This window comes from Vulpes lagopus, chromosome 2 (genome assembly GCF_018345385.1).
Source record: "Vulpes lagopus strain Blue_001 chromosome 2, ASM1834538v1, whole genome shotgun sequence".
NCBI classification, from domain to species: domain Eukaryota; kingdom Metazoa; phylum Chordata; class Mammalia; order Carnivora; family Canidae; genus Vulpes; species Vulpes lagopus.
Window position 1 is genome coordinate 26898957 of NC_054825.1, and position 14739 is coordinate 26913695.

The 14739-nt window shown below is 40.8% G+C and overlaps 1 protein-coding gene across 1 annotated transcript in view; it reads left to right on the forward strand.

The window, feature by feature from the left end:
- The first annotated feature begins 1944 nt into the window (after positions 1 to 1944).
- The window catches only part of OGA (O-GlcNAcase), a 28564-nt gene continuing 15769 nt past the window's right edge, over positions 1945 to 14739 (forward strand). Inside the window, exons 1-7 of the mRNA XM_041742708.1 lie at positions 1945 to 2572; positions 6064 to 6115; positions 6538 to 6635; positions 8177 to 8307; positions 10785 to 10956; positions 12341 to 12439; positions 13215 to 13499. Of these exons, the coding sequence (XP_041598642.1) occupies positions 2374 to 2572; positions 6064 to 6115; positions 6538 to 6635; positions 8177 to 8307; positions 10785 to 10956; positions 12341 to 12439; positions 13215 to 13499 (1036 nt within the window). The 5' untranslated portion in view covers positions 1945 to 2373. The remainder of the gene's footprint in view (positions 2573 to 6063; positions 6116 to 6537; positions 6636 to 8176; positions 8308 to 10784; positions 10957 to 12340; positions 12440 to 13214; positions 13500 to 14739) is intronic.

Genomic DNA, 14739 nt, shown 5'->3' on the forward strand with positions numbered 1-14739 from the left:
CCAGTATTTAAACTCTGTGGGTGGGCAGCCCGGGTGGCTCAGCGGTTTAACGCTGCCTTCAGCCCAGGGCCTGATCCTGGAGTCCCAGGATTGAGTCCCACATCGGGCTCCCTGTGTGGAGCCTGCTTCTCCCTCCGCCTATGTCTCTGCCTCTTTCTCTCTCTCTCTGTCTCTCATGAATAAATAAAATCTTAGAAAAAAAAAAAACCTCTGTGGGTGCAGTGCCCTATTTCATTCATTCCACAGGTATTTATCATAGGCTTACTAATCTCTGGTACCTGTTGGAGGTACTAAAGGGGTAGAGGTGTGGTTTGGAGAGGAGAGTGTGTGGCAAGAACTTCCCTTCAAGTTTGAGCAGCACAGACATGGAAAGTAGATCTTGCCTAGGCCTTGGACCCCAGAGTCTGAACACTAGATGAAATAGTGGCTGCTGACTTGCTAGCAGTTGCCACTGAAAGTGTCATGAGACTAAGGGCTGGGGTCAGCTGGAATGATAACCCAATAATCCCCCAAGGGACCACAGTATACAGTGAAGCTGCTTATGGCTTCCAACTGTTTTCACAAGAGGTCCCCTAAGAAAATGTTTGCTTCTTACTCCCATCTCAACACTACAGGACTAAAAAGAAGAGGGACTATAAGAGTACCTGGAGCTACAAGTTGGGCTACTGCTAGAGGATTTGAATATGATATTAACAATATTAAGTCTTAACGATCAGAATGAGAATGAGACTGAGATGATCATTTCACATTTATACCTCACAAGCTGAAACAGATTTCTTAACTGGCATAAATGTAAACAAAGTGCATTATAATAGGACTACAAGAAGCTCTGAGCACAAACAGTCGCAAAGGGGACCCAAGCCCATCTAGGGCTCTGGGAGGGATTCCTCTATTCATTTTTTTTTTTTTTAATTATTTATTCATGAGAGACAGAGGGAGAAGCAGGCTCCATGCAGGGAGCTCGATGCAGGACTCATCCCAGGACTCCCAAGGCGCCAAAACCGCTGAGCCACCCAGGGATTCCCCTTCTGGGAATGACTTCTTAAGGAAATGATGTTTATGCTACGGCACAAGGTTCTTTCTCCCTTAGACACAGTTCACGCTCCCCATCCCCCAAAACGTCAGACTTTTTCACCTCTCACCACAAATGTAGGGCTCCACCAGCCTGGAGGATTCTCTCCGCTTCCCCCTCCTCAGTCTAACTCGTACTCATCCTTTATGCTCCAGCTCAAAAGCAAAGCCATGGCTGCCACCTCTCTCCAAAGGAGGATTAAGCCAGTCCCTCCTCTGAGCTCCTGCAACACTTGGGTACACTGTGTGGGGATTGTGCATGTACTTGCTTGTCTCCACCACCATACTGTGAGCTCATAGTGGCCCAAGAGCCCAGGACGAGGCAAGCTCACTTGGTCTCTGCCGAACGAAGGAATGAACGAATGATTTAGTATTTAAAAGGCGTTAGCGCCAAGCTGAAGTTACGGGAACATGTCAAGGCAGAGGGGTGAGCTGAGCTCCTTGGAATGTTGTCTTCACAGAACCGATCCTGGGTCAGGCTGATGTAATGAACCAACCTATTAGAAGAATCTCAATAGAAAATAGGTCAGTTTCTTCCTCTCGCTTTAAGAACTAGAGGCTTCGTTTCCGCGCCTGCGCATTGAGAGAGTAAACACCTCTCTTTTTCACCCCCGCATCCCCAGTGCCCCAACCTGCTGCAGCCTCCTCCCATACTCCCCTTCTTCCGGAGGGGTGATGGTTCGTTCCAGAGCTCCCGGCTCGTTTTAGAGGGTGGCGAGCATAAATAGTACATCCCATCGCCTTCATTACCTTCCGCTTTTCTCGTCCCCTCTGTTCTATTCCCCCCTACCAAATGAAGCTCAATAGGCTGGCCCAAAAGAAGGAGGGGGAGTCGGGCTGAGGCGACCGGTCTGAGCCGGTCTCTGGCGCAGGCGCAGTGCGGATAAACAGGAAGCGGGCGGTGGAGGCAGCGGTGGAGGAGACCTAGGGGTTTCGAGGGGCAAACAGCGGAAGAACTAAGATTATACGGAGGCAGCAGAGTCTAACTGCGAACAAAAAGGAGGTTTGGCTATCGGCCTCCAGGGGACGAGAGGTCGTGGCCTCGCTCTCCACTTAGGCTTCCAGCTCCCCAGCTTAGGCTGAGGCAGCGGCTGACAAAGGGCTCGCGCCGGTGCCGCCGCCCTTCTCATCCGGGCATTCGGGTCCCTGCGGAGAGGGAGGGGGAAGGGTAGAGGGGGAGGGGAAAAGAGCAGGAAGGGCGCGCGCTTGGAGCCGAGGCCCTCTCCAGGGCTCCGGGCCGGCGGCCCAACGGACGGAGGCCGAGGAGGACCCGCAGAGGTGGCGGCGGCCGGGGGCAGGAGGATGGTGCAGAAGGAGAGCCAGGCGGCGCTGGAGGAGCGGGAGAGCGAGCTCAACTCCAACCCTGCCGCCTCCGTGGGGGCATCGTTGGAGCCGCCAGCAGCTCCGGCCCCCGGAGAAGACAGCCCAGCCGGGGCCGGGGGAGCAGCGGTGGCCGGGGCGGCAGGAGGGGCTCGGAGGTTCCTATGTGGCGTAGTGGAAGGTGAGCGCCTTGGCGCGGGCTGGGCGAGAGCGTCCTCCCTCCCGTTCCGCCCCGGTACTAACACATTCTTTCCTCTTGAGGGGGGTGCTTTAGGAGGTTCTAAAATGTGTCCCCCCCCCCCCCCTTGGATCTGAAACTTGACCCTGCTTGGACGAGGCGAGACGCGAGACGGTGGGCCAGCCTTCAGCCTTCCCACACGTTGTTAGGCAGCGTTGAATTCTCTGGCTATTAACAGGCCTGACCCCACCCGCCTTGGGCTGGCGCCAGGCCTGCTCTTGCGGAGGCGGCGGTAAGGAGCCTGGTGTTAGGCTCAGAGTTACACGTCTTTGTACCTCGGGATCCTGTTCCCTAGGGTGGGCTCTTCTAATGGAACACCGTATAAAGCGTTGCTGTCCTCACCCTTTGGAAAAAAAATCAACCCACACGGACGTGCTTGTTGTACGCCTAGAGTCCAGAGACGGCACGGTCCGCCTAGGATTTTACAAATTCCCCTTTGCTTGGTGTTTTTGTTGGGGTCTTTCGTTTTGTTTTTCGCTGGCCAGTCCCCCAAGCACCCAACCTTTAGAGATTCTTTTGCAGCCTAGAAAATTGTCCTTTGCCAACTGCTGTGCTTTGGCTCTAGAGTGTTGAGTTTAATACTATCAAAGACACGGAATTTTAATTTAGGGACTGCAGAAGAGGATTAAAAATGCCCTTCTCACTTCCTCTCTTACCTTTTTCTTTTCTTTTTTTAAGATTTTATTTATTTATTCATGAGAAATACACAGAGAGAGGCAGAGACACAGGCAGAGAGAGAAGCAGGCTCCATGCAGGGAGCCTGACTTGGGACTCATCCAGGGTCTCCAGGATCATGCCCTGGGCTGGAGGCAGCGCTAAACCGCTGAGCCACCAGGGCTGCCCCTCTCTTACTATTTTCATTTAAAAAGAACGCCACAGACCTGACTCTCTTTTGGGGGGGGGGGGGCATTAAGGGGAAATGGTCTGAAGACTACCACGGTTTATGGATATAGCGGACAAATATATTGGACTGAACATTCCAAGGAAGCATGAGTTATTTGCGTTATTGTTTTTTCTTTGAATACAGAATGTATTTTAATTTTCTGAAGTTTTTTGGCCTACCTAGACTTCCCTAGGTGTTGATTAGTTGTTTCTAATATATAATGCTGTGCATGGGAGTAACACTGTATAAAAATCAGTCTTTATAAAAAGCCGAAAAGGTATGGAGAAATAGAAGGGTTGTCCTGTGGTTGAGACCTTTAGCTTTTCCAGTGTTAGCATATATATATTTATTTGAAGGATGAGTGCTGATTGTGGCATTTTAGATAAAGTTTAATTATAGGGGAGAACAGACTAATAGATAGCTGCAGTAAGGAGTGAAACAATTCACAAGTTAAAGGTCTTGCAGAATTTTGGGGAAAGACGATGGAAAACTACTTACGTAGTTGGGAGTCGGTGGTTTTGAAAACATGATTGCTTTGGGTGTCTTAATCTGTTAGTGTATTCATTGGGCTTGTTTCTGTATAGGGAGATTTTAGAAGGAGTCTGTATTTTGTCATCAGAGATCTTGGGGTGGAGGGTTGAGGAGTTATCCTAGGGGATCTAGAAATTTTAGAGCTAGAGTGAAGCTGAAGAAACTTTCCTGTTACATCTTCAGTAATTATGGAAAAAGCTCCTTGTGGTTTAAATAAGTTGGTTTGTTTTTTTAGAATAGTATTGAAAGAGAACTACTCAGAGAATAGTTATCTGTTGTTCCTCTTCCCCCTATATGTATTTTTTCTTGATGACTGAGCACATGGGCGGAGGAAGGGGCAGCACATCTAAATTGATACCATTCTTAAAATGAAGAAAAGAAATATTGTAGGTATTGTAGGTATTGGTAGGATTCCTTTTTAAAAATTTTCTTTCCAGGCAGCCCTCTCCCGTCCCCTCCCTCCCCAGGAGCTTTGTAGGATCACTTTGCTCTCAAACCTTGCTTTCCTGCCAAAAATAAAAAATAAATTAATAGTTTTTATTCCACCACCCTCCCCCCCCGACCTTTGTTGGTCATAACTCGTGTGATAGCATGGTTTCCTTTTTGTGGTGACTTAACTGAAACCATGAACCTGACTCTCGGCAAAGTTAGGGTTTCTGAAGGTAAAAATGTTTCTTTTATATATTGAAACAACTCTAAAGGAGCATTCAGTACCTCTTCTTTTAAGAGAAAAATGATAATGCTAAGGGTTGTAGGAAAGCTAGAAAGACATAAAAATTTAATGTTTTAAGTTACTTGTAAGAGATAACTGAATTGTCAAGATCGAAAATGCTGTAGTTTCATACATAGGTATGCAATGAATTTTTCTTGGGTTGTCATTGTTCCTGTTTGTGATGCAGAGTAACCATCCTTTCTAGATTGGAGTATAATACATCACAGAAATTTCAGTTTTGGGTAGTCTCTTAAGCAGACTGTGTGTGTGCGCGTTTTGTGTGTGTGTGTGTGTGTATGAAGAGCATTTTGTGTTCATGATACCACTAATACCACTACTTAAGTCATTCCTTTGCAGATTCGTTTCCTGCAGTATGCTTTAGTAGTGCTTTTGCCCCCTTCTGGGACAGTGCAGCAAATCACATTCTTGAATTTTCAGTTGTTCAAACCTTTAGTCAAGGATTGAGACTATTTTGAGGTTTTCCTATTTGGGCCAGCTCCAATGTTGAATTTGTTGTAAATGTAGCTTAAGGCATTTTTGGTCCTTTTTATTATATCAGGTACTTAAAAATCATAGAATTATTTTAATCAGATTTTTCCTAATTCTGTTCCTGATTTTTTTTCCTACCTTTTTACTTTCCTGCCCCTACTCTCAAGGCAGTTTAACTCCTCTCTCAGGTAGTAATTATTACTATTAGTTGTTTGGGATTACTTTGCTTTCCCTTCCTCTGTTGTAAGATTGAGGTCTTTTAAAAAGGTAGGCTTAGGGGCTGCTGCTGGGTCAGTCAGTAGAACATCTAACTCTTGATCTCTGGGTCATGAGTTTGAGCCCCACGTTGGGCTCAATGGTGGAGATTACTTAAAATAAATTAGTTTTAGGAGTGCCTGTCTGGCTTAGTGAGAGGAGCATGCAACTCTTGATCTTGGGGTTGTGAGTTCAAGCCCCACAATAGATGTAGAGATAACAACAAACACCTTTTTAAAAAGTTAGATTTAAACATATTTGGTCTTTTTTGGCAGTGAAAAGAGATGATGTTTTGGTGTTTTAAAATAACTATTGTGTAAAGCAGTAAGTGCTAATCGTAGGAAAATCAGAAAATTTACCTAAGCAAAAAGAGAATAACAGTTATTTTATAGCATCACCGTCCAAGATACCTTAATGTTTTACTAATATCATTCAGATACTGGTATATTGTACACACTTTTTTTTACAAAATGGGATTGTGTTGTATGTTTTGTAATCTGCTTTTATCAACAGTTTACCTTATTTTGATACTTGAAAATAATTTCATTCTTACTTTGAATCTAGGATTTTATGGAAGACCTTGGGTTATGGAACAGAGAAAAGAACTCTTTAGGAGGTAAATATTTTACTTTATAAAGTAGAAAAAAAGTATCCCTTTTGTTTGAAGAAAAACTAACACTGAATAAGCCAGGTGCATTTTGATGATTTCTCAGTTGCAGAAGTTATTTTACCTTGGTCTTTTACCTCTTCTTCACTTGTATTAGGGGGTCTCAAAGTTTCCTGGGGAAGCTGAATAGGTTTTGGGCTTCACCTGTATCATTCAGAGCTGTTGTTTTTATTTAAGACTTTAATATGTTGACATCCTTGTAATACTTAATTTTTTACAATTCCACTGGATTACAAAAAGGCTAAAAGCTATTGTTCCAGAATATTAGTAGCTGTTTAAGAGATGAAAATGCTCCAAGAAAAGGGAAAGATTGTGATTTACAGCCTGTATATGTTTCCTATTTACACATATGTAATTTTCTTTCCCTTAAGGCTCCAGAAATGGGAATTAAATACGTACTTGTATGCCCCAAAAGATGACTACAAACATAGGATGTTTTGGCGAGAGATGTATTCTGTGGAGGAAGCTGGTAATCTTTTTCTTTTTAATCCATAAATTCAGAATATGTGAAGAAAACAGCTGTATTTTAAATGTAGCTGTACAAAAATTTTATTAACTATTTCATTTTTTTATTTGTAGGTGGTTTCCTTTTCTATCTGGTAATTTTGTGTAATTTAGTGTAGATAGAGTAGCACGAATGATGCACAGCCATGGTATGATTCATGGTTATGGTAGTCTGACTCCTACCTGTTTTGTAATCATAAATTGTGCTTTTTAACTTTTATTAGTGGCCTGAACAGTGGGCCACCGGACAAAGAGGTGTTGAAGTGGGGGTAGGCCTAAGGCAACACAAATGAGGCACCTGCTTTGGGTGTAAAGTTTAAGGGACTCCAAAAAAATCAGTGGTCAAGGTAAATAACATGCAACTTTTATATCAAAAGTAATGCAAATCCATGAACAGGATACCAAAATTTTAAGTAAAACAGGATCAGTATCCTTTTGCTTCAGACTCAGATATGGCTTGGTCTTGACCACTTGATTACTTGGTCCTGTCTTTATTTACAATAAAGACCTCACCCTAGTCTAGGCTTGTACTGAGGTGAAAAGCTATCACAAACTATCTTTGCTATATGTCATCTTATGTTGAGTTAAATACATAAAATTTGTAAATAAGGTAGTACATAACAGAACCTTCTTATAAATTAAATAAATGTTGCTTTTCTTTTGGGACTTTTAAATGGGAACCATTTTTATACATGAAATTAAATGGTGTACACAGGTAGCTAACAAGATACTTGGTTACAGATTGTAGCCAAGGCGCTGAAGGCAGAAAGTTTTCTTAAATTACGAAGAAGCAATTAAAATGTATCCCATCTCCAGCTAGTGTTGTCACTTACTACTCTATATAATTTAAGTATGTGTTGAACTTAATTATTTTTTGGTGGTACTGGTAATGAAATTTTATGTGATCAATAATCAAAATGTGTCAAATGACTATCTTGAGATAATCACTGAAGGTTATATAAAGATACATCCTGTGGTGTAAAGAGTAGGATTTCATTTTACTTAGGAAAATTGGCTATCACATTTTAAAAACTTAAAATTTGTAACGAGCATTTTCCTGTAGTTACAAAGATAAGGATTGTTAAGGCCATCACTTAACCCTGGTTATTAAGAATATACTTTCTTTTTTTCTAAATTATAAAGTAGTTATGTTTAGATTTTTTTATTTAAGAATTTTAGTTGTTAGAGACCACAAAAACAGAAACCACACATTTCAAAAACTGTAGGAAATAAAAATGGTTTATGTGTAGTAAGAGAAGTGATGCTTTAATATTTTTGGGAAATGGTAATGGAAGAGAATGCTTTGATTTTAGGGTGACATTAAGTCACATGAGGTTTGTGGCATTTTGTGTGGTCTCGTCACATTGCACATGACAATTTTGTGAAACTTAAGGGACCTTTTTCTTGACCTATTGTAATTTGAAGAAAATGACCTCTTTAGTTGAAAGGTGGAAATTCTTTTAGTTTTCTGTGCTGCTTCCTAAAAACATGGACTCTCTTCTTTAGAGCAACTTATGACTCTCATCTCTGCTGCACGGGAATATGAGATAGAGTTCATCTATGCTATCTCACCTGGATTGGATATTACCTTTTCTAACCCCAAGGAAGTATCTACACTGAAACGCAAACTGGACCAGGTAACTTTGTTACTTTTTCATTATTTTTCCCTGAATCAGTATTTGAAACTAAAAGTTTTCTGAGTTGCTTTTATGAAATTAAAAGGAAACCAAATTTTGAGATGCCTGGGTGGCTTATTTGGTTAAGTGTATGACTCTTGATCTCAGCTCAGGTCTTGATGTCAGGGTCATGAATTCAGGCCCCATGTTGGGCTCCATGTTGGACTTTAGAAAAGAAAAAAAGAAACCAAATTTATACTTCCTTATATATATATATTTTGTTTACTTTAATGCTCTTCATAAAAGGATGTTTTGTGAGTCAGAAGAGCTTTAGTGGAGGCACTAGTGCTTCTCAAACTTTAGTTTGCATGAGAACTACCTTAAGAGAAATGCTTAGAAGTACTTAAAAGAATGCTAGTAGGGTCCATTTCCAGAGATTCTTAAACAGACTTGGAGTGGGGACTTACGTCAGAATTCAGGTTGTCAGGGATCCCTGGGTGGCGCAGCGGTTTGGCGCCTGCCTTTGGTCCAGGGCGCGATCTTGGAGACCTGGGATCGAGTCCCGCGTCGGGCTCCTGGTGCATGGAGCCTGCTTCTCCCTCTGCCTGGGTCTCTGGCTCTGTCTCTCCTATCTCTCAAGAATAAATAAATAAAATCTTTAAAAAAAAAAAAAAAAAAAAAAAAACCACAACAGGTTGTCGAGAATCATGTTTTGAGAAACTATGTTATTGGATACTTGCCTGAAATTGTGGTCAAAATTACAGAAGCAGGGTTTTACCTGTTAGATCTCCATTCCTTCAGTTGATATGGACAAGAGAAATAATTTATTTTGGAAGTAGTTGGCTGATTTCCCAAGATTAGATGGAAAATAGACTAGGTAAACATGTAAACTTTGGAAAATCTGATTGGAATATAAATTCTGCTTAACATAAAAACACATCTTTTTTGGTAAGTTTGCTGATATGTAATACATATATGTATGCATGTTTCTTTAGGCAAAGGTTTATTTTTATTTTTTATTTTTTGGGGCATAGGTTTATATTTTTTTTAAGATTTATTTTTTATTTACTTTAGAGAGTGGTAGGGGGAGGGGCAGAAGGAGAAGAGAGAGTCCTAAGTAGATTCTCCACACTGATCATGGAGCCTAACATGGGGCTTGATCTCATGACCCTAAGACCCTGAGCCGAAACCAAGAGTCAGAAGCTTAACTGCATCACTTAGGCACCCTGGCAAAAGTTTGTATTATCGATGGCGTGATGATGATTAAAAAAAATTTTTTTTTTTTAAGATTTTATTTATTCGAGAGAGGCAGAGACAGGCAGAGGGACAAACAGGCTCCATGCAGGGAGAATGTGGGACTCGATTCTAGGACTCCCAGGATCATGCCCTGAGCCAAAGGCAGATGCTCAACTGCTGAGCTATGCGTTCCTAAGATGATTAAAATTTAATAAGAAGGTTAAATTTCCATGAATAGGCTATTTATTTATTTATTTATTTATTTATTTGGAGACTGAGCAGGTGATGGGAAACAGGTTTTTTTTTTTTTTTTTAGGTTCCACATCCAGCATGGAGCCTAATGTGGGGCTCAGTCTCACAACCCTGGGATCATGACCTGAGCAGAAATCAAAAGTTGGCCACTCAACCCACTGAGCAACCCAGATGCCTCCATGAATATGCTTTTTAAGAGCCTGTTTTCCTATTTGATCAAATACTACCATGTTCCTTAGGATTCATGGACTCGTTAGGTTTCTGTACAGAGTTTAATTAAGATCAGTGTGTCTTTGGGACTAGAACAGGCCTAGGTTCTTCATCTTTTGAGTTCACTTATCATTTGTGTTTTGGGGTTTGTTGTTTGTTTTTGGCTTTTTTGGTCTTTTATAATCCTCAGCCAGGGAGATACGATAGGTCATATTGTTGAAGCTTTGATGGGACATACTGCATTCAAACCCAAATGAAACATGCTTCCTCAAACTTGTCTGGCTGCTTAACGTAGAAAATGTAAAAATGGTTTTGGCTTTGAACATTCTACTAAGGAAAATGACTTCTAGATGAAATATTAAGTGGCTCCTCCAATACTTGGAATCCTGTTTTTTTAATGTCCTCTCTACGCCCAGTGTGCTACTTGGAACTCAACAACCCGGAGATCAAGAGTTGCAAACTCTATTGATTGAGCCAGCCAGGCACCCCTTGTATTTTTACTCTAAAATGAGCTGCTAAAGGGACACCTGGATGGCTCAATTTGTTGAGCATCTGACTCTTCATTTCAGCTCAGGTCATGATCCTGTGGTCTTGAGATTGAGCCACATGTCCATGTTGGGCTCCTCCTCAGCAGGAAACCTGCTTGTCCGTCCCCCCCCCCCCCCCCCCCGCCCTTACCCCTGCTTGCATGTGCCTGCATGTGTGTTGGGGGGGAGGCCTCTCTCTCAAAGGAATATTTAAAAAAAAAATAGCTGCTAAGACATCTTATTTGTTTTTGTTTGTTTTTTACCTTTTTCTAGGTTTCTCAGTTTGGGTGCAGGTCATTTGCCTTGCTTTTTGATGATATTGACCATAATATGTGTGCAGCAGACAAAGAGGTGTTCAGTTCTTTTGCTCATGCCCAGGTCTCCATCACAAATGAAATTTACCAATACCTAGGAGAGCCAGAAACTTTCCTCTTCTGTCCCACAGGTATTGTATATAATGGCTTTATATTTAACTAGTCTTGTTGAAATATGTCACTTTTAAAAAATCATGTATGGATTTTATTGTCTTATGCCTTCTCCTTTTGGTCTATAAAGATAGGAATTCTTTTTCTAGAAGACCTTTCTCAAGGCCTTACACTAGAGAAATTTTAGGGACTAATAAATGGCAACTGAATAAGCAAAATATTTTCATGTATTTTTAGTACTGAAGTATTTGAACATTATATTTTCAGAATTAAAGGATATATTATCAAAATGAAAAACTAGAAAAAAGCAAATTTACATTGCTTTTAACTTGGTCACTTCTCATTTCCTCCTACTTGTTCCTTTTTTCTGCTTGTGCATATCTGTATCCCTTTTTACTCTTCCCACTTCCATCTGGGCTCTTATTTCCAGTAGTCAGCATAGAAAATTTGCTAATCCCCACCCCCCACCCCCCAGTTCCTTCCCCTGAAAATGTATTAGCCTCTCTTAGTTCCCTCTCAGGATTTGGCTTATGAGAATGTTCCCTGACTTGATTTATTTTTCAGGAAGAGATAAAGATAAATAAATTAGTTTTAATAAAATTTGGGGATTCCTGGGTGGCGCAGCGGTTTGGTGCCTGCCTTTGGCCCAGGGCACGATCCTGGAGACCCGGGATCGAATCCCACGTCGGGCTCCCAGTGCATGGAGCCTGCTTCTCCCTCTGCCTGTGTCTCTGCCCCTCTCTCTCTCTCTCTCTCTCTCTCTCTCTCTCTGTGACTATCATAAATAAATAAAAAATTAAAAAATTAAAATAAAAAGAAAATTTGGTCTGAATTTATTTAACTTTGTGTGTATGTCTGTTCTCGAGTACTGTGAGGCATGAACCTTATCCCAGTGATCTGATACTACATAAATACTAAAATAATGTTTAATGCGATTATACTAGGAATTACTTAATTCACTGCAAATTACAATTTAGTTTCAGTTGGGTACTAATAGCCATGGGCATAATGATGCATTCTTTCTGTTCTGATATTATCAACTTGTTTTATTTGGCCTCTAATTGTAATTGAGAAATGTAGGCAGTTCAGAAGTATGTAGAAAATGCTAAAAATTCTAATTATTCTTTAGTAAGCTTGTATTTTTAGTGACTGTAGGATTGTAAGGCTTGATCTGTTTTATTGGAAGAATAATATCAGATTTTGTGAATTGAATCTTTTATTATTTTTGAGTTGCTTCTTCATTGAACTACCCACTTGAGTTTACTTCCTTTGGGACGTGACATGGAGGCTCTTTATCATTTGAATAAAAGGAATTTAGAATTGATAGACTTTTTCCTCCACATTTAAAAACCCGTGACCATTTTATTTCTGACTGTTTTACTTAATTCTCCCTCCTACATTCAGAATATTGCGGCACTTTCTGTTATCCGAACGTGTCTCAGTCTCCTTATTTAAGGACTGTGGGTGAAAAGCTTCTACCTGGAATTGAGGTGCTTTGGACAGGTAAGTCTTAAGATTTATACAGTGTAAATTTAGTTAACTAGAACTTAAATAATTGGTTGTTCTGGTTAATTGGATACTTTGTGAAAACTGAGCCTGAACCAGAAAACTTTGTTAAAATTCTCTTTCTTGTATGAAGTATACATTTTTCATTTAATATAAAAAACATCTTTGAGGATTTTGCAGTGAATCTGCATATTGTTTGTTGATAAATAACAGGGAACTGGGCTAAAGGGTATTGATCTCAGCCCTAGGAGAGTGTTTTATTTTATAAAATGAAAGCTATCATGTGGGATTGACAGCTAATAATCAATAACCTGTATTATAATGGAAAAATAAATCGTTTACATGAAAATTTGTTTCATAACGTATCAGTTTGGGGAAGCCTGCACAAGCCTCTTAATCTTTTTACTACTAATTCCATTTCTAGAAATGTGATCTGAGGAAATACTGGGGAGTGGTTGGGTAAAACTGAGTGAAAAGACGTTTTACTATGAAAAGAAAAATTGTTAGAAGGTATATATAATGCAAAATACAATAAAGAATTGAATGCAGGGGGCACCTGGGTGGCTCAGTGGTTGAGCATCTGCCTGGCTCATGTCGTGATCCCTGGGTCCTGGGATCGAGTTCCACATTGGGCTCCCTGCATGGAGCCTTCTTCTCCCTCTGTCTCTCTGTATCTCTCAGGAATAAATAAAATCTTAAAAAAATTGAATGCAGTGTATTTTGAAGAATCACATTTGAGGGTCTTTTAATAAATGGTTGTCATTATTTCTAGGTCCCAAAGTTGTTTCTAAAGAAATTCCGGTGGAGTCCATTGAAGAGGTTTCTAAGATAATTAAAAGAGCTCCAGTAATCTGGGATAACATTCATGCTAATGATTATGATCAGAAGAGACTGTTTCTGGGCCCATACAAAGGAAGATCCACAGAACTCATCCCACGGTTAAAAGGAGTTCTTACTAATCCAAATTGTGAATTTGAAGCCAACTATGTTGCTATCCATACCCTTGCCACCTGGTACAAATCAAATATGAATGGAGTAAGAAAAGATGTAGTGATGAGTAAGTAGAGGGCTTAATCCCTGGCTTTGGGGGGAGAGCTGGAGTTAAATAGAGCTGTTAACAAGTGCGTGTTCCTTTGTTGTCATAATTTAAGAGATTTTTATTTTTATTTATTTATTTTTATTTATTATTTTTTTTAATTTTTTTATTTATTTATGATAGTTACAGAGAGAGAGAGAGGCAGAGACACAGGCAGAGGGAGAAGCAGGCTCCATGCACCGGGAGCCTGACGTGGGACTCAATCCCGGGTCTCCAGGATCGCGCCCTGGGCCAAAGGCAGGCGCCAAACCGCTGCGCCACCCAGGGATCCCAATTTAAGAGATTTTTAAAGTATGTTATATAGTCCTGTGAGTGAGATATATATGTGATAGAAGAAGGGCTAAAGGGCTGAGTGGCTTTGGATAAATTATTTAATAACTTCTTGGCCTCAGTTCTTTGCTTTTTTCCCCCCCTCCACTTCTTTGCTTAAAATGTTGATTTAGGAGGGGCACCTCTGTGGCTCAGTGGTTGAGTGTCTGCCTTTCTTTGGCTCAGGTGGTGGTCCTGGAGTCTGGTATCGACCCCACGGGGGGCCTACTTCTCCTTCTGCCTATGTCTCTACCTCCCTCTTTGTGTCTCTCATGAATAAACAAATGAAATCTTAAAAAAAATATCGACTTAGTCTTTGAAGTCTGAGTACTAGACAAAGAAGTCTAGTACTTGTTCCTGTTGTCGCTAGAATTCTGATTCCATTTGTGTTTTCTGGTGATTTTTATTAAATGGGATATTTTAGATGACTATTACCCAGAATTACTTTGTATATCTTTCAGAGTTAAACTTCTATTTATGGAACATATTCTGTATTCTCTCTTTTTTTAACGATTTTATTTATTTATTCATGAGAGACACATAGAGGCAGAGACACAGGCAGAGGGAAAAGCAGGCTCCATGCAGGGAGCCCGATGTGGGACTTGATCCTGGGACTCCAGGATCACGCCCTGAGCGGAAGGCAGATGCTCAACCACTGAGCCACCCAGGCATCCCCATATTCTGTATTCTCATTTTGGACATTGGCTTACTGATTTTTTTATTCATGAAAAATTGCTGATTGCATTCAAAGTAAGAGAATGCTGGCTAGTTTATTCATTAACATTTAAGCACGTATTAAGATGTGGCAAGTCCACCTTCCTGGCACTAGGATACAAAGAATAAAGTATCTCTCACTTTTGGAGAACATAGTCTGGTTTTGAATAGAGCATAT